At 41.7% G+C, this 19,584-nt stretch overlaps 3 protein-coding genes across 13 annotated transcripts; all 3 read left to right on the forward strand.

Moving 5' to 3' along the window:
- The first annotated feature begins 57 nt into the window (after positions 1-57).
- On the forward strand, positions 58-2,394 carry lenep (lens epithelial protein). Its single transcript, XM_084356241.1, has 2 exons — positions 58-884; positions 2,222-2,394. Exon 1 carries the CDS (start codon positions 550-552, stop codon positions 742-744), a length of 195 nt encoding a protein of 64 aa, XP_084212367.1. The 5' UTR covers positions 58-549; the 3' UTR covers positions 745-884; positions 2,222-2,394.
- A 455-nt stretch (positions 2,395-2,849) lies between these two features.
- pbxip1b (pre-B-cell leukemia homeobox interacting protein 1b) lies at positions 2,850-14,459 on the forward strand. 9 transcript variants are annotated; one of them, XM_084356228.1, is made up of 12 exons: positions 2,850-2,954; positions 5,007-5,083; positions 5,373-5,445; positions 5,733-5,800; positions 7,094-7,505; positions 7,719-7,793; positions 8,572-8,814; positions 8,961-8,984; positions 10,852-10,904; positions 11,252-11,365; positions 11,501-11,735; positions 11,923-14,459. In XM_084356228.1, exons 2-12 carry the CDS (start codon positions 5,033-5,035, stop codon positions 13,455-13,457), a joined length of 2,883 nt encoding a protein of 960 aa, XP_084212354.1. In that variant the 5' UTR covers positions 2,850-2,954; positions 5,007-5,032; the 3' UTR covers positions 13,458-14,459. The 9 variants fall into 9 exon arrangements, with proteins under 9 accessions (XP_084212354.1, XP_084212356.1, XP_084212361.1 ...); XM_084356230.1 differs by having other exon boundaries at positions 11,926-14,459; XM_084356235.1 differs by having other exon boundaries at positions 11,501-11,591.
- Positions 14,460-14,535: 76 nt separating this feature from the next.
- On the forward strand, positions 14,536-19,325 carry LOC311259236 (protein S100-A11-like). 3 transcript variants are annotated; one of them, XM_084356240.1, is made up of 3 exons: positions 14,536-16,905; positions 17,014-17,170; positions 18,753-19,325. In XM_084356240.1, the coding sequence occupies exons 2-3, from the start codon at positions 17,042-17,044 to the stop codon at positions 18,885-18,887; spliced, it is 264 nt and encodes an 87-aa protein (XP_084212366.1). In that variant the 5' UTR covers positions 14,536-16,905; positions 17,014-17,041; the 3' UTR covers positions 18,888-19,325. The 3 variants fall into 3 exon arrangements, with proteins under 3 accessions (XP_084212366.1, XP_084212365.1, XP_084212364.1); XM_084356239.1 differs by having other exon boundaries at positions 14,536-16,870; XM_084356238.1 differs by having other exon boundaries at positions 14,536-17,170.
- The last annotated feature ends 259 nt before the right edge of the window (positions 19,326-19,584 follow it).

Here is a 19,584-nt window from a genome sequence, read left to right on the forward strand (position 1 = left end):
TTGATAGGCTTTTGCAAGATTTCTTTCATTTTTCCATCAAAGTACACCAAAAAAAACCTTTGATGGAAAATGAAACAACAAAGCACACACACACACACTGCTAGAAGCCTGTCACATACTGTCCTGAACAAAGAGTGGGATGTAGTAGGGGGGCTTTATTAGAGCTACTGGAACTATCCTGTTTGTGAACAGATGAGCTTGTAACAGTAGGGGGCTGATTCAGGGATTATTAGAGCCTAGGGGGAGAGTCTGTGTGTGGGGTACTATACAACAGAGGGGGAACAGTGCACAGCAAAGGTAAACAAGGCCTTTAATCAATCAGCGGATGTTTGAAAGCAGAGAACAGTCGAGAAAAGGCAGGATGTGAACGGAGGTGGCCTGCACTTTGTATAGGAGGTTATAAGTAGGGGAGCTAACTGTGCCAGGAATACGGAGCAGACCTCAGCTGTTGTACAGGCCCAGTCTGATCTCATTTGTCAGACCTCACTGACTATTTCTTCTTATCGACTGCCCTCCTTGTTGCCTCTGTTTGTTTTCCTTGCCGGAGCCATGCATCCCCAGCGTCCTCTTCCCCAGGCCATGCCCTCCACCTCTCTGGGACAGCACTTGAGGGACATGGCCATGGGTCTGGGACGAGGCAAGAACTTCCTGGGTGGAAACTTCGCCTACAGTTTCATCCAGTCGGTCAAGGAGTGCCTCTATTTCCTCCTGTGCTGCTGGTGCATCAAAGAGATCCTGGACTGACAGACTGAGAGAGAGTAGATCAAGTGGTCAAACATTGATTTTCCACTTTTCTCCGTTGGCTCCTATAGTGTAATTTCAACCAGCTTTTATTTCATCAGGAATGGAGTGTTTGATCGGCGGTGCTGGCAAAGCTTTGGCAAGTATGAGTCTTGTCTCATATGACAACAAACTACCACTTGAGCACATAGCGAAACAAAATCTAATTTATATAATGCAATTTATATTTTCTAGTATTTAAAGGTGCAATATGTAAGAATTTTTGTTGAAAACAAATTAAAATTATTAACAGAATGTGAATAACTGTTCTGACCTAACGTCTATGTACTGTGTTGTGAAGATATCTACTGAAGTTAGCATGCTAACCAGCTAGCCCCGACCATGGACGTATAATGAGATCTGGATACAGTGTTGGAGGCGGAGCCCCGTTCATTCCTGTGAAAACTGCTCAGTGGTGCTTGAAGCCAAAAAAGCTCAACTTCTGTGTTGTTTGGCTCATAGAGCGTGCACACAAGAGACTTCCACTGACCGAGCCGGCTAACTTCCGGTTTAGCGCTTGGCTAACTTGAATAGAGATAAAATGATTTAATCTTGCAGCTCTACACCTTCCAAATTGCATTGGACCGAATGCTCCAATTATTATTTTTATTTTATTAATTGCTCCAATTATGATAGTGAAACAATTAATTTCATTAAGGCTGTGACAAAAAATGCATCCCCCGTTTTACAAACGCTTCTTTCACAATGTAAGCTTATGAGCAAAAGTCATCAGGAGAAGTTGTATTTACACGGTTTGGCCACTACGAAAGCTGGCTTCAAAGCCTGGCTCTCTTCCTGGGGGCTTGGTGCTAGTCAGTGTTGGGGGTAACTTTTTTGTTGTAATGAGTAACGTATTAGTTCTGTAACTCAAGTAATCCATTATTTAGTTTTTCATAAAAGTAATCTGTTACTGGAAAAAATTGCTGTCTTTTGACGCCACAAAAATAAAATAAAATCTCCAGCGAAAGGTAAACGTACAGTTGTGTCAGTTTGCATGTGTAGCGAGCTAATTCAATGTACTGTGCTTCAGTGTGCCCAGTTCACTGTCAGATTGTTAGCAAAATAAAGAGCTGTAAATGTTATATTGCATCTGTCATTCCTATTATTATTCCTTAAAAAGGCTACAAACTGACAGTAGAGTCAATACATTCAAAGGTAGATGTACAGTTGGCTACACGCCGTCTGGACCATATAACCGACATGCGCAACGAGTCACAAAGGGGTTTTCCTGTTTAATGGCAATAATCTTGTAACGTTATGCGTTACTTTTAAAAGTAATGTTTCCCAACGTTGTTGCTAGTGGTGTAAACACCAACAGTCCCCACAGGGGGCCATTTCTCACATACTGCACCTTTTAAAGTGAGGTTCGTCAATGAGAAACAGTTTTACTAAATCTTAAAGTTATTTAATGTATTCAAATATTTGTATGTGTGTTTTTCAGTGTCTATGGGATGCTCCTGTTCGGTGCCAGGGAACACACTTGCACACTTCCAGATGCTACGCGTGTGCACTGTGAGAGGGTCAGTCTTTCCTGAATTTAACCCTGCTGGTCTGAGATGTGGAGGAATGGCACCCCTGATGTACACTGTACAACACACACTGGTGTGCAATGAATAAAGGAACTAATGAACAGAAAAATATTACCTTTACGTCTGCATGTTTGTTCATTTTGTTTAAATCTTGCAGTCAGCTAAAGAAAAAAGAAAAATGGTTTTACAGAGATCCAACTGATTATGTGTACGTTTAATAAATCCATAGGATACATTTTACAAGCTGTTTGACATGTGGGAAGAAAAAAAAAGGATTTTGTGACCTGGATTCAACCCGAGCTTGTGGACTACCAGCACTACGTATCGAGGACTGGAGGTGTGTGGGGGGAAAGCACAGAACATATATATGATGTATGTTTTCCATACTCACCATCACCTGCGTCTGTCAATCAACCGGGAAGTTACCCCCCAGTGAAGCACAGTGACACCACATCGCCATTGGTCGAGCTGGCGGGACATGGGCGGGACTAAAGCCAATGCCGCCTGTGATTGGACGAGAGACGCGTGGCTCATGCAAGTTCAGGAGGCATGTTCTGAGGCAAGTTCCCAAGTTGGATGGGAAGATTCAGAAGTGAGTCCTGTATCTGTGACACTGCGGGGTGTGAAGAAAAGCAACGGACCACGGTAAGAATGACCTGAATTTGGATGTAACTTCCAAGTGTTTTCTTTTAATTAAAAAGCAGCAGCGTCACTTGTGTTGTTGTTTGCTCCTCCATTGCGTCGCCAGCGTCGTTTCACGCACTTTTTCCTGGTTGCTCGACTGTTTTGTTGTAACGGCTGAAAGTTGTGTTTTTCAATGGCTAGCTTAATGTTTACATTTCTTCTCTTATCTCAACCCTACGTGAAGTAACCTGCTCGCTCCGGCCCTCAACGTGTTTTACAAGGGATATTTTTTTTTATTACGTGTAAGTCGGTGATAAGTTATTTTATCTTTAAGCCCATCGCCATTTGACATTTCCTGTTACAGGCTTCACTTTAAACAGTCTGTAAAACTGCGTAGTAATTAGCTCATCAGCCTGTTTTGTTGAGGATGCTGTGAACCTTCTGCTTCCTCGTCATAATGGCCTGTCCTGCAGTTTATTCTCTTGACCTTTTTTGGTAATTTTTCCCTGCCGAGACCAAGATAATAAGATTAGGACTGCTGCTGCACTCAATATAGTTGGCTCTATTTTACTCAATACAAAATAAAAGTATGCCTACTCTTGCCTAATTAAATTTCAGGCGACACAAAGTAAACTGAATGTAGGTTATTGTTTTTTATTAAGAACCTGAGGCAGGGTATCAAATATCTGTAATGCTATGAATACATAAAGTTAAAGGCTATGATGGGAAACAGCTTCCTAAAGCCAGAGCTTTCTAGTTTGAGTTTGATATTACTCATAAAGATAAGAGAATAAGAGCAGAGTACAAGGCAGTGGAAATAGATTTGTCTCTGTTAAAAGCCATCAGCTTTGTGGTGCATTTAGTATAATCCTTTTAACACTGTCCTTAGAATACATTTCTGCCTGTGTTGTGTTCCCCATGGCCATCTTCTGCATGCTCCCTCTTTCTGTCTCTAGTCAATCTCATGGTGGCTATATTTAGCTGGTATCTATTTAAGCCATTCCACTATATGCTCCACAATGCTCCTAGGGCCCTAGGCTAGATTCAGAGGAGTCCTCTTGGGAGGCACTCGATTAGGAGACCTAAATTGCGGAGCTGGGAGAGAATTGAATTTGGGGAGTGAAGTGTGTCATTACCCAGACGATGTGGTGTTAACTTAAGTGGTTAGTTCTGCTTTCTGCATTCACTGAAGAAAGCCAGACTACACATAGTAAATATGCGTCTGTGATGTCAGCCTCTGCGGTTTGAAAGGACAGGCTTTATACAGCTGTATTAGCTGACACTTGTGTCTGACCAGGTAGTTAAATTGAAATGTCAGACTGTATTTCTGTGAGAGGGATCCTGGTCCGGAAAGAGCTGTGTACTACAGAGGTAGTTCAAGGAAAAACTGTTTCACACGCTGTTTATCTTACTGTAAAATTTGTAATTACCTAGTAATGCACACAAATGAATAGGTCTAATATACTGCTGATGGTTGGTGGCTTGCAGACATATATTAACAGATCAGTAGCTTTGAAATGGTGGGCCCATTCTGCTGTCCGTATCTCCAGAATAGTGCCGGCCTTAGTTACCCGTGTCTCTGCCAAAACATTTCCGAGCTAGTCAAAAGCCAGGGTGACCAAAAGACCCACAACACACAAAAACTACTAATGAAGAACTGAATGGTCCCAGAGAACTGGACTTCCTGCACATATGCACACACATACTGTGCGTGTGTGTGTGTGTGTTAACAACAGGTTACAGTAGCTCCTTTATTGGCAGAGTGGGTGAGGCTGAATAGCAAGTCATGTATTCAAATCCCATGTCTGGGCAAACAGGGAATGTAAATTCTTTCAAACTAACACTGTCACCCTCACTAGTTGCAGGCCTGTTAACAGAACACCTGCTCACTTTGGGTTTTAATGTGTTGCTTTAGTATTGTTCACAAATGAAAAACCCATTGTCATTTTTAAAATGTATGATTTACCTTTCTGCAGCTTTGATGCAGAGGCGACACGAAGACATATTTGACGTTCATCATTTAATTTGATTTACTACTAATTGTGAAATCTGTGTGTTCCTCTTGTGTTGCAGGAGACAGGCAAAGCCTCTAGGGGGCCATGTCTGGTGGCAGCAGTACTAACAACAGCTGGACCATCCTCACTCCTGAGGTATCACCACCACTCTGTAAAGATTATAGAAACATGTGGAGTCACTGTGCATGACCTCATTGAAAAGGCAATTTTTTTTTGAAAAAGAAAACTCCTTGTCCCAATAGATTTTCTTTTGGGTCACCTGAATATGAAGTAGGCTTCTGTAATAAGACTTGTCTTTGTTTCTTTTTTTTTTAATGATTTAACTTTTATTCAGAGACATCAAAAGATAGATTGTATGTTCAGATTAGCCTAGATTGCTCCTGCTGTAATGTCCGTGTGTTTGTTTCCTTTGACTGTCTTATAGGAAACTGTCGCTGAAACCCTGAGGCCTTTGGCAGAGGGGACGGCGCACCATGAAAGCCTTACATCTGCAGCAGGTTTGTCACAGTATATTTCAGGATTGTGAGATTATTTATGCCACACATACACATAAACCTGTTTAATTACTAGCTTTAATTTTTACTTTCTTACTTTATTTGCCCTGTCTGATAATAATCAAATTAAACTTAAAAGTGAGAAATGATATACTACATCACTGTAGCTCACCATTTTGTATCCTAAGTCAGAATTGCTGAATTTCACAATTAAGAGTCACAATTAAAATGCGTTAAACTATCGTTCTAAAAGTTTCCCCTCTCACCTTCTGTGTGTGTTGATGAACCAGGTTCTGGGGATAACCAGCCTGCAAAGGGTACAGAGTCTGCAGAGGGGCTCCCTGTGGAGGACCACACGGTAAGACAGCAAAACACATGAGTTTCTGTCATGTTGTATTCATTACTCAGCTTAGCTGAATATGTACTGAAGTTCATATTAGCCAGTGAAGGCATTCTGTTGTCTTTTTTTTTTTAATCATACCAAGGTCTGCATAAATACTCAGTTCTGACTTACCAGAAGATAAAAATCTGAACTACTTATACCATCACCCAGGAGTGCATGATTCTGATTGGCCAGTGGATGTATTGCCACATTGTCACCCTTCTTACAAAGTATTCATATATAGAAGATGACTTCAGCTGTTACCAGGCTACAGCTTCTTGGCTGAGTCATAAAATAATGTTGAGCACAGTTAAAGTTTTTCTATTTAGTTCAGTTTCTATTTAAAGAACTTTAACAAAAACAGTCTAACAAACTGATTTGATTTAGGGTTTTATTGAATTAGGGGTTTTATTAAAAGCATGTGCACTGTTGTCTTTCTGGCGGAGAGTTAGATGAGAATATAAATACCAGTTCCATAACTGTACAGCAAGTAAAAGGCTACAGCAAGCACACAGCTATCTTATTTTAGTATAAAGTCTAGAACCAGCTAGTCTGGCTCAGTGAGAGGGTAACAATGTCCTTCTGGATTATTGTGGACTTTGTCTTGGCAGCAACTGGTAACTTCTTGGAGTCTCAGCTGGTTGCCTGGCAACTGGTCCCAGTTAAGAAATAGCTCTGCACCCCCCTGACCCCCCCATAAAACAGTGAATTGTCCTTTTACAAATATCAAGATGTTTGTGACATATAACTTGTTTATTTAAGCTGTAGAGGCACCTGTTGTCGAATCTTTTTACTTTTGGACAGAGCAACTTCCCCCTGCGTCTGGTCTTTGTTATAGTCTGAACCTGGCTGGCTTTAGCCTTATATTTTTAGTACTGATACAAGAAAAGTATAGAGCCTTTCATCTATCGCTGCCTAAACATTTTAACTGTTACTTTTGATTGAGGTTTATTGTTTGAACCAAAATGCTAAAAGGGAGACCAGAAGGCATTTAAAGCTGCAGTAGGCAGTATTATTTCAATGCCACTTATGATATTTATTTGAAGGGTTCATTTAAAAAGTGTGTGTCTGTGTCAGAAATAACAAGCCAAGTAGAAATGCTGACAACCTTGACGTTTCACTTCAAAAATGTGCACACGTTTGGTGCATCATTTGGTGGTAGGGGCTTAGCGGAGTGATAGGAGGCAGCAGAGAGAGCGGCAGAAGGTTTTGCGTTATGTTTGTTCGAATTGCCTACTGCAGCTTTTATTACCTGATCCTTATACACAGGTATCAGAAGAAAAAACAGCAGAGCTAAGTGGAGACACAAGCACAGATCAACCTGCCTCGGTGCCGGCCGCCATCCCTGATGACCCTGTTCCTAGGTCTTTGGACGTGTCCGGCGGTTTGGTCCCTGACAGTGATGCACTCAGTCAGTCAGAGGGCCTACCCGAGGGCCCGGCACGGTCCAGCCCCGATCCCGATTCATTTTCTGACTCCTACACCCACATAACCCCTTCCTCTGATGAGGCCCCAGCCTCACTGCTGAGCACAGAGACTCTGGGAGGGGCGGAGCTCACACAGGAAGAAGAGACGCTTGAACAGGAAGGTGTACAGCATCCGCTAAATGGAGAGGGGCTACAACAGGAAGGGGAGGAGTCAGACCTGTCTCCGAGGAAGACTGACCTAGGGAAACAGGCAGGTATGAACTACGAAATCAGTTTTTATTATGTGTCTTTCGTTATATATGTTTTATATTATTTAAGACTTTTGAATGGGAGCATCTGTAACGCAAGCAATTTCCCCTGGGGATCAATAAAGTATTTCTGATTCTGATTCTGATATACGTGGCAAAGATCATCACCTGTACACCTGTATCCCTCCCTTAAGCCGTATGTACTATTTGTGTTTGAAGTGTACTTGGTGGACCAGCTGGTAATGGAATTGTTCAGTATCTGGGCCAGGAGGTTGTCTGGAGAGGCTGTGGTTGGTATGAGGCAGGGAGCATGATGTGACAGAGAAACTTTAAGTTGCATGACACCCTGCAGGATTAAATTGGCTTCAGAGGGACTGGGACCTTGAAAAGTTTTTTTGCAGTGTGGTGTTTTTGGTCTGCAGCTCTTTTTCTCGCTACAGCATTAAAAAATGAGTCTTCTTTTGCTCCGTTGTGCAGTTCTTTCAGACAGTCTTTGTTTACCAACTAGAGTTCAGCGAGTTCTTTACAGTACCATTGTTCTTTTGAAACAAAGTGTGGTGAATAGTTTGAATAAACACTTTCGTTGCAAGTTGCTAGGAGTTCCAAAATGAAGCCTTTGGATCACTTTCCAGACAATTTATTCAAGATTTAAGCCTCATTTATGAAGCTTAAAGGTAGATTAGGAATGGCAATGTAGCAAATTAACCAGCATTGCTTGCACAACAGAGCCGATAAAGAAGCAAGTCTTAGCTCCCAGGAGGAGTTTTGTCTCATACTGCAGCATCAGACCGGTTATAGCGCCATAGCTGCTGTGCTATCTAACATCAACTACAGTATGTAAGTGCAAAAGCAAATTTGTGCCAAATAATGTGCAACAGCTTTGTTTTCAGATAATAAATATGGCAGAAAATAAAGTTCTCTAATGGATACCTTCAAATTAAACCACGTTTTAAACATTTGAGCCTTGGGGGTACCCATAAAATAGATTAAAGCTGTAAATTAAAAAGTGATTCTTTAACAGAAAACATTCTTTGACAACAGCTTTTCATCCTCTTCCCCTCCACCGCTCCAGACTCCCCTGTGGATTTAGAGGTGGCTGAGGAGAGCACTAAGACGGGAGAGGAGGGAGAGCCAGAGGTGAGGAGGAGGAGGTCTCTCTTAGCAGCTCTGGAGCGGATCGGAAGGACAGAGGATGAAGAGGAAAGAGAGGAAGAGTTTCAGCTGCCACAGCGCGAGGATGACAGCGGGTTCTCTGTGAACAAGTGCATCCTGGGCGCTGTCATACTGTTGGGCCTTGGCACCATCTTCTTCTCAGGTAGGTGCTCCATATGGCCCGAAAAATCGATTTTGTTTTGATTGTTAATGTTATGTTAGATAAAATTTAAGCGATTAGTTAAAGGAAAGTAATGACTTATTTGCATTAAATTATACGAAGGGTGCTGAGGTGTATTGTACCTGCAGGTGTCTTCATGAACCTGGATGAGGGTAGGTTGTGTGTGTGAGTGAGCGAATGGGTGCTTGCTTGTCCATAGCATGTGCTTGTATGTGTGAATGTGCATGCAGAGAAAACTGTTTTGCATCTCACACTTTTTAAGAGAAAATATATAAAGATGTGCACGCTTTTAAACGTGAGCAAGAGAGAGAATGTTATTTGTGCACCTTTGCAACAAGGCTTCTTTGCCGTTGTTAGTTGAAAACCTTGTACCGCATCACCACAATGAAAACCAATGTTTTTTATAGAGCTGCAACAATTAGTTGATTAATCGATTATTGGATCGTGAAAATTATTTCGATTTCCCCCTTTTTCAGGCAAAAATGTCAAACTTTTTTGGTCAGTCTTTGGGTTGTAGGACTGTCAGTGTGACCAAAATCTTATATCCTTATATACTGTGGGCCATTTCATATCACAATATAGCACATTTTGTGTTAATTCAGATAATAATAGAATGACCACATAGAAAGGACAATGTCTGAATTTCCTGGTCCATTTCAGATTTTTATACCCAAACCATGTCCATGCAACAGAAATAATCCTGCTTTCAAGTACAAGGTCTAAGATGATAAAAGATTTTATCGCAGCTTTAAAAGACACTTACCACAAGTTGTTTGTGGTGAACCTCTGGATCTATCTGGATAATCTTGAAGATCTGTACATGAGTGACTTTAAAAAGGTGTCTAGCTCGCTGATGTACGGCCTTTTTATTGGTTTCCTGAGTTATTCTAAATTGCCTACACCTGTCACTGTGACTGAAATCTGTTCACTAAAACGTTAGTTAAATTGGATGTTTGTGTGTTTAACACCATTTGTTTATCCTTTGTTTGTGCAGGAGGACCTAATGATTTATGGTGACCTATTTAAGATTCTAAGATTTTTCTTACCACTTTCTTTTTTTTACTTTTTCTTACAAAAAAACTACTAAGAAATATTTGTTTCCAAACTAAATGTAAAGTTAAAGTGATTCCAATATGTTTTAGCACAATTTAAGTTATCATTATAAAGTTTTAAGAATATTTTGATGATTATCGGGTTAATATCATGAATCAGACTTAAGTTTGACAGGATAATCATGGCATAAAATGTTCATATCGTCCTGTGCCTAACAAGATCTTCGTTTTGATGATCGGAGTCCTTCCCTTGATTGGAGTTACCTCGCTCTGTGTCACTCTCTGTGTATCTGTGCCATGCAGAACAACTCCAAGCGTAGAGCGAATAACGAAAAGTATTGTAAAGACTGTGATTTGCAACAAAGCAAAATAAGCGTTAGAGCAGTTTTAAAAGTAGTTTTTCTGTCGTCATCATCATATCGCACAGCCCTAGTTGGTGGGACAAAAGAAGCCATTTGAAGATGTCACTTTGGGCCCTGGGAAATTGTGATGATCATTTTTTTTTTTACATTTAACAGACTAAACTATTAATTGTGAAATAATTGGCAGATGAATTGTTGATGAAAATAATCGTTAGTTGCAGCCCTCGTTTTTTAAAACTATCACCGTACCTTTTCTAGTGAAACATGTTTTTTAGGAATTTCTCTGAGCATGACCAGTGTGAAACGATAAAGGGGGAAAAAGTTTAAACTGGATATTGGCAAAATTGCAGATACAAGGTTTTCAGACAACAACTTTTCAAATATATTATCCTTAACCTTTCATTTAGATTTGAATGATATCATACAGTATATATGTGCACTGACTCAGCTGAGCTGTACCACACATTTTATTATGAAAGCCTTCATTGTTGTTTGTGTAGGTGCCATTTCTTCAGTAATATGCAAGGGAGTATAAAGCTTTTGCTTTTGTTCTTTGACAGTGTATTATTCACATGAACATTAAGCTTTGCATAAAACATTTGCAGAGAGTGACTATGGTACAAGGGAGCTGAAAGACGCAGAGTTACCAGGAAAACAGGTCAGTCTGACGTCAATTTGTCACTTTTCCTCCTTCTGTTGTGTCTGTGTGCTCTCAGGTCGAACTTTTATTCATTCTAATGCCATTTTGTGTACCCATTTTACAGTACAGTGAGTACCAACTCATGAATTTTTAGTGTGATATGCTCAGTAGGAGACCACCCACAACCCTGGCAGAATTGCTGCTATTGTCTACCAACTGTGCTACTCTGGACTTTTGTTCTCTCTCGTCTCATCTACACGTTCTGTTCTCTCACTTCTCGACTACTCTGTCTGGCAATGATAATTCAGAGAAGTCATCGAAAATCTTGCCATTGTGTCGTACTGTGTGGGCAATTATGTTGACAGGAGTGGCTCAATCCCGAGGTTCCCCCACCCCCAGTAGATGCTGACAATACAGAGCTTCTAAATAAGTTAGCCAAAGGAAGCCAGCAGATTTCTGTGCTACAAGCTCAACTTCAGGTGTGACTTCATTCCATCTTATACATACAGTATATACATGGATGTGTGCCTGTGCGTAAACGTGTCACCGACTGTGTAATATTCTCACAGGACCTTCTTCTCCTGCTCTTTTTTTTTTTTTTTTTTTTCAAACAGGCACAGAGAGAAGAGCTAAAAGTAGCCAAGGGACATGCAGCAGAGGGAGCAAAGGAGCAGCTGCGTTCGGAGGAGGTGGAGAAGGAAAACAGTAGGTTGAAGAAAGAGATGGCATCTCTCCCTGTCCTTCAGAAAGAGAACGAGAGGATGAAGAGAGAGCTGGAGTCTGTCCCTGCCCTACAGAAAGAACTAGAAACACTGAGAGCCACTGTGACTGAATTAAAACTCTCCGCAGGTACAAAGGGACAGAGGGTGGAGGTAGGGAGGGGGCGTGGAGGAGGGTAGAAGATGTAGAAGGATGATAGTTATTAGACACCCAGGGAAAGTGCAGTGTTTCCTCCTTTTTCTTCTTCCCTGTTATTCTCACTTGAATGCTCACTCCACATCTTTGCAGTTGTAGTGACTTCTTGTGTTTCCCTCAGCAGCTCAAGTGCCTGTGAAGCCCGCTACGTCGCCCTCCAGTGGCCAACCAGAGGGCAACATGCCGGAAACAGCCGGCTCTACAGAGACACAGCCAAGGAAGCCATCTGATGAGCAGTGGGAGAAAAAGAAGGATGTGAAGAAGGATAAAAAGGACATGGGCGAGAGGAAGGAGGGAGAGAAATCTGAATGGAAGGAAGGAGAGAAAAGAGACCGTAAAGATGTAGGTAAAACAGAATGGAAGAAGGGGAAACATGAGCAAGGAAAGTTTGACAAGGAGAAAGATAAGGAAGGTAAGCAGAAGAAGCACAGTGATGAGACAAAACAGTGGAAGGAGAAGGAGTGGAAGAAAGGAAAGGAGAGCAGAGGTGATGAAGGAAAGCCATGGAAGGACAGGGAAGGGAAGAAAGAGAGGGTAGAAAAGAGTGAGAGAAAAGAATGGAAGGAGGAGAAAGAGTTGAAAAAGACAAAGCATGAGAGGGTGAATGAGGGTAAACAGTGGAAGGGTAAGGAGGAGAAGAAGGATTGGAAGGTAGGAAAAGAGCACGGAGAGAAGCACAAGAGCAGGGAGGAGTGGAAGGGAGAGAAGGAATGGAAGAAAGGAAAAGATGGCTACAAGGAGAGTGGCAAAGAGAAGTGGGCGAAAAAAGATTTGAAAGAGAAAGGAGAGAAGGAGTGGAAGAAAGATGACTGGAAGAGTAAAAATAGCAAGGATCAGAGTAAAGAAGGGAAATGGAATGGTGAAAGGAAACAGTGGGAAGAGAGCAAAAATCATGGCAAAGAAAGAAAGGGGAAGGACGAGAGGAAACAGTGGAACGAGAATGAGCGGAAGAGTCAAAATGGTAAAGATGAAAAGGAATGGAAGAGAAAGGATGAGAGGAAACAGTGGGAAAAGAAAGAAGAGCAGGGAAAGAGAGGAGGACAGAAAGAGAAAAAGGATTGGAACAAGGACCGGTCAAGCTCCCAGAAACACAAAGATGAGCACAAATTCAACAGTAATCACCGCCACGAGGAAGTGCATCTGTGGGGCGAGAGGAAGCCTCCTCACACACACCGCCGTCCGTCCCTGGAACAGCCCGAGTACTGGGTCCAGCAGCGGGATCGCCTCCAGGACAACCCCAAACCAAAACAGCAGTGTGACTCGCTGGAGACCTGTGCCCAGGCTGAGGGTCTGCTCCCTGTTCCCTTCCCTGATTTCGAGGCCATCCTCCAGACTTACCTCGCCAAGGCAGAGGAGGCGGGGGTGGATGCCTCCAAAAGGGAAGAGCTCCAAAAGCTCGCTGCTGAATTCTTCAAGGATGGTCTCTTTGTTCACGACCAGATGAGCTTCATCGATTTTGTCGAAGATTTGGGAGATGTTCTGGAAGACATGGTGGAAGGAGACGACAGCGATGACGAAGAAGATAGCGACTTAGAGGATGAAATGGAGGAGTTTGAAAAAGAAGTCCTGAAAAAGTTTTCAGTGCCAGGAGCTGGTGAGAAAGAGGAGCGATCCAAAGGGGAGCGGAAGAAGGAGAGCGGACGAGGTCGTGGCTGACGAAGTGATAGAATTGATGGATCTGTTAAAAGTAGCTAAGAGCCGTCATGACGGATGAGGGGTTATTCAAAGGGAACATTTTATATTGGACCACAAACGCTTACAAGTATACATTTATCATCCTGTCAGGCTTTTTACTGGATCTTATTTCACCCCTCCATGTTGTTCAAGAAGTTCAACTTTAAATTTTATTTCACCGTTGTGGGTCGTTTTGTATTTTACCTGTGCACATGCACACACACATTAGTACTTTAGTACACCAGGAGATTAAACCTCGAAAGATCGAGTTGGCTCCGAGAATAGATGCTGTATAGTCTTATTCACACACTACACCTCTTACCCTGCAAACACCACTGTGCACTGATCAAGTCTACCTATTCACAGATCTCCATCTTTATGATTTAACTGCTCTAGCTTGACTCTTAATGTCTTTCGGTCATTACCAGTTTTTATAAAGGGTGGAGTGAATGTGACCTGCTGAAAAAAAAAAAAAAAAAAGTTTAGTGAATATTTTATGTAAGATTAGAGAAGTTTGCATTTATTGTGTTTTGAATGTTTGTACATATCGCATTAAATGTGTTTATGCAGAACTATATAATTAACTTATTTTATAGAGGTTGGCAGAATATAAATAAGTAAACAATTGGTTGGCACTTAAGATATCGACATGTTGAACATTTATGTTTCTTTTCAGGTAGAGAACTTGTGTTGTGCACTAAAATGTCTTTAATTATTGTTTTATCATGAATGTAACAGTTGTTATTGATTAGGTTGGTAAAAGACGCATGTTTTCTTTCTTATTTGTTTGTTTACACACTGACTTATGAAACGTTGCTGATTTAAGGGCCCACAGCCACATTGAGTGTTTATCAGAGGGTGCCGATGCAGAGCCACATACTGTGGCAACATAGAGAACTATGTATGATTAGGATGTTCATATTTGCCCTTGTTACTGTCATAAGAGCAGAATAATAAATTGGCTGCATCCCTGTGATGAAATAACAACAATTTGTCTTATTTTCACTCACTTTTCATGCATTGACTCATCAACAGCAGCGACAGTTCGGAGGCATTAAGTTTTTGGGTTGTCTGTCTGAACGGCCATCCATCCGTCCTATTCTTGTGAAAGCGATATCTCAGAAACGCCTGGAGACAATTTTGTCAGATTTAGTACAAATGTTCACTATGACTCAAGGATGAACTGATTACATTTTGGTGGCCTCGTGGTGTCCTTTTTTATTGTGAACGCCATATCTTAGGAACGCAATGAAGGAGTTCCTTCAGATAACTCAAAAGGTCATACGATAGTTATGATGAAATTTGACACACAAATGTCTAATAGGATGATAAATGATGAAGTTAGGACATTTGATATCCAAAAGGTCAGAGGTTAAATGCAGTGTGGCAGCACAATTTTCTGCAAAAAAAGGTTCGGCCATTGTTCAAAGCCACAGCTCAGGAACAGCAACTTAACTGGTGTGAGGAGACGTACAACTGTAATGCAGTTTTATCTAACTAGTTTTATCTCCAAAGAATGCTACTCGCAAACCTGTTAGACAGTGATTTCAGTTCTTGATACTTCATCTGAATTCCTGAAGTCCTGATGAATATACAAGGTTAGACAGAAGGTGAGGTCTTTGGTTTCATTGAATATCAATATTAAATGTGTTTGTAAATATGTCCCACCAAAGATGTTTTACTCGTTTGCTGACAGACACAATACAACATGAGTGATGTGTTACTTTGTGTGTGCTATTGTGAAGGAATCAACTCTTCCTGCCTTTGCCACGCTGACGTTAACATCATTCTCTCTCTGTCCTCAGGGATGCTTTTCCTGCTGTCCCTTCCTTTTACATTCATCTAAATGGGTGCAACAACAACACGGCTGATGGTAGCAGAGGAGAAGACGAAAGAAAAGGAAGAGGGTGAGATTGACTTACGATGACTTCACGTTACTCAGTCACTCGGTCTGTTTTGTCAGTCAATCATTGTGCCTCTTTGAGAGCAGAAACTGGAGTCACCAGCCTGGTTAAATATTGAAACTTTTTACATAAATACTGCATATCCAGACAAGATCTCAGAGAAATAACAGTGGATCTCTGCATGTGAGAAGTAGAGCAGGGTGCCGTTCCACTCTCCATTCCTCCTCATAATGTAGCGAAACTGCTCTACTGTAGCTTCAGCGGTAATGTCACACTCACAGTAACAGAAACACGCATATAATCTATACGGCTGCCTCTGTGGGAAAGCAACATCTCACGCGGGTTTACATTCCTGCCGCACACTTCTCTGTAATGATTAACGACCTAATAAAGGCCGCAAAAGAAAGGAGACACTGTTTGCATTAAACCTTTAAAGTGGAAAATGCATCTTCTCACAGGATCAGATTCTGGATTAATGGGTTCAGAAGGCAATCAAGAAATTCAGGAAGTGTGAATTATGTTTTGAAATATAGACCAACAAATCTTCAGACACACACACACCTGCAGCTAAGCATCAATCACAAGTCATTAATCGTCTGACAACTAGCAGCATCGCCCCGTGGAAGAAACCCTGATGCTTTTGTACCACTGTATACGATTTCTCAGTCCTCCCTGTAAGCCATTCATCATGTGTTAGTAGCTGCACTGTGCTTCCTCAATGATGGCCGAGGGAACAGAAGGAGAAGAACTGAAGACTGCTGTTTCAGGTGTATGGGGATATAGATGTGTGTGTGTGTGTGTGTGTGTGTGTGTGTGTGTGTGTGTGTGTGTGTATGTGTGTGTGTGTGATGCAGCTGAGACAAGAAAACAAGCTGCGGGGATGTTTGGATGATGAAGCCATTGTGCTTGTTAGCACTAACTGCCTCCCTAATATGCCAATTGTGCACATCCTGTCAGAGCCTCGGCTTAAATAATACGACTTCTTTAAAGTGAAGCCCAAGTGCCTCGTTCTCAAAAGTTTCTGCAACACAGACTTTATAATTGTGCCTGATTTACTGCTTTCTTTTTGCTCTCTGCAGCATTTCGCCCACAGTTTCCTTCTCACACATGGCAAAGGAAATATGTGGGGCTATTATGCATGTATTGGCGTAAACTGAGCAAAACATTAAACAGTTTGTGCACACAAATTGTAGGAACTTCAACCCGCCCTGACTCTGATAGTCAGGCTGAGTTGGTGTGGGGTTTTCCTGAATGAGGTGATTCATCCAGTAACTCCTTCCAGAGACTAGTTAAAGGCTCGGTTTGTATCTGAGAATGTAATCGCGTCATGGAAAAAGGTCAGTGGTGTTTGGGAAACATGGTTTACATTTTTACTGGTTGCAATGAATCGTCTACAGAAAACAGAGAAATTAGTGACTGATATAACTTTTGTTGTCTAGAAAAGGACCAGGTAGACTTGCATCCTCACAACTTACCCACACGCTTGAGTTGGTGAGTCTCTGTGATTTGTGTCTCAGTAAAAGTCTGTAAGTATCTGACCGATCTTGAACTTAATCTGTATCATAAATGAACTGTATTTGATTATTATCATCAACAACATTTCTCATTTGTCTTTTCTGAAATATTGTCTGCAGATCTCCCCCCTGTGCCGCTTTACCTAAGATGGAGTCTGCTATCGGTGTGCTGGTGTCCCAGTTCAAGGCGTACGCTGGCAGTGATGGTTCCTCTGACACGCTGAGCAGAGATGAGTTCCACAAACTGGTCACATCAGAGCTCCCTAACTTTGTCAAGGTAAGGATGCACTGATGCACCAGTATTGTGTAGTCGTATTTGTTTAGTTGACTTATCGGTCTAATACATAACAGCGAGACAACATCCATTTAAACATTTTGTCACTTATTACGCTGCAGAGATGGAAAACGACATTAGAAATTAGTCTACTTGTGCTGTTTTTAATATATTCTGAAACTGGTAATTTCACTTAAACCTGTGATATTTAATCTTTTGTTCTTGTCAACAAATCCCATGACAGATCCCATTGTTTCCTAAATATCCAGAGTCTTATTAGCTTGTGCCATACAGATCCAGTGTTGTCGCTCCTTCTTCTTTCATTACCATGAACATTGTTGTTGGTGTTTATCTTGAGTTTATTGCAAAAACATCATCCTGCTGCCATAAATACACATTTGTGCTCCAAATGTGCATTAATCCACAGCTGAAAATAGCCCCCATCAAATCTACTAATTACTCCTTTTTGAGTAACATTTGCTAACAGCTACAGTGCCAGGCTGTTTTAGGGAATGATGTAGCTTTTTTAAGAGTAAAAGTATTTATCTGTGGCTAACTTTTAGTAGGAATGAAGGAGTTCGTGGCTGAGAGCCACAGACAGGCTGGGGACTAATGAAAGTATGCAGAAATGGACAACGCCTTATTGTTTTATTGTCTCTTCATGGAAATCGTTGACAATAACAAAAACATTAAATATCACCAGCATTGCCATTAGATTTGTGATGAAGTACTGTGCTCAGCTACCTGTTTTAAAGACCTGTAATTAAACTGATAAAAGACAATCAGGAAGATATTCTAAATTTGCTCCGAATCTCTTTGTCATGCAAAAAAGCTTCGTCATAAGAGAAGGACTCATATTGAAACAGGCATCATCTGGAAGCCACATTGGTCCTTTCTGCTCTGACCATATAATTAACTGTTAGTCATACTTGTCTTCAAAAGACTACTTCTGTTCGGTTACGTGGGCAGTTTTCAATGCATGTGGTCTTGCTGTACTTCAGATTCAAATAACAGTGAAGCTTGAAAGGAGTATTTATTTCAGAGTATTTGACTCTTTCCACTCCTGCCCGTGATCTTTAGCAGAAATAAGCAGTTGTATCTCATGCGGGAACAGGATGTGACTCCTCGCTGAATGTTCTGCTGTGTTGCACACAAAAACAAAGTGTTTGTCCTAAAGAAGGAGTTGCCAGCCTCCAGAGACTACTTGTCTATTAGTGGTTGTGTTGTCTGCACTCTGCATGTTTAACCAGAGCACAATGGCAGAAAGTAGCAGTTCCTGAGGCCCAACGAAAAAAAAAATTAAAGCCTGCCTTTTCCAAGTGTGGAAAATTCCATGTGTTTCTGCCTGTGCGAGCAGCCGAAATAATCCCAGTGGCCACTAGATGGTGACAGAGTCGCAGACCCTCGTGCCAAACCACCTCTGCTGATGTTGCATGAATTATTTAACTGGTGTACGTGCCAGTGGTGTCAGCTTGCCTCTGTCTCATCGCCCCACACACTCAACCAATAACATCAGCCGCTCCACACTGACTCTCTCTTTTGTTTTTCACTATTTCATGTAGTTTTCTTTTATTCTCTTCTGCAGAACGCTGGCGACCCCGCTGCCATCGACCTGCTTATGAGCTCATTGGACAACAACAATGATGGAGAGCTCAACTTCCTGGAGTTCTGGCAGTTGATTGGGCATCTTGCGAGCAAACACGGGGGGTTCAGCCAATAGAGCGTCCTCAGACACACTGTTCCAGTGCCATGTGTGTTACTGACTTGTCTGTGAGCCAAATGGAAAACACCCTAACGTCTGTTTCTGCTGCAGGATTCTCTGTTTTTATCAGCAGTCTGCATTTCTTCTCACCTTGTCATCACAGGCGACTGCCAAACTGGCACAGGCTCTGTCACAGAACACTACCGAACAATTTCAGCAATATCACAACCAGTCCTGTTTCCTAGCGCGCACACACACAAACACTGACAGCTGCTTGTGCTTACAGGTCTATGCGAAGGCATCTGAAAAACTGAAAATGTGTGTCAGCACTGTGTATTGTGTTCTCGGCTCATCTAATTCTGGGAAAACGCACCTTGTGTTGATTCTCAGCTCCATCCAGGAGACAAACAGAGGTGTGGTGCCGGCAGAGCAAGATTTGTATCTATTAAAGCTGGAAATAAATATGAAGTAACAATAAAAAAAGAGTGATTCTTGCTGATCAGGCCTTCATTTGTCAGATTGTTCGAAAGTTTTCTCTCTAGAAAAAAAAACTGTGTTTCCATTCTTTCCAGAAGTGAGTGAAGTTTCAGGGTGTGGCCTGCCTACATCTGTCTTGGGAAAGCGTTGAACACACGCGCACTTCAAGACATGAGCGCGCGCCTGTTCCTACATGTTGAGCGTGTGTGTGTCATTAAAAAAAAAAAAAAAAAAAAAA

Source organism: Pagrus pagrus (genome assembly GCF_965226575.1).
Source record: "Pagrus pagrus genome assembly, chromosome: 7".
NCBI lineage: Eukaryota > Metazoa > Chordata > Actinopteri > Spariformes > Sparidae > Pagrus > Pagrus pagrus.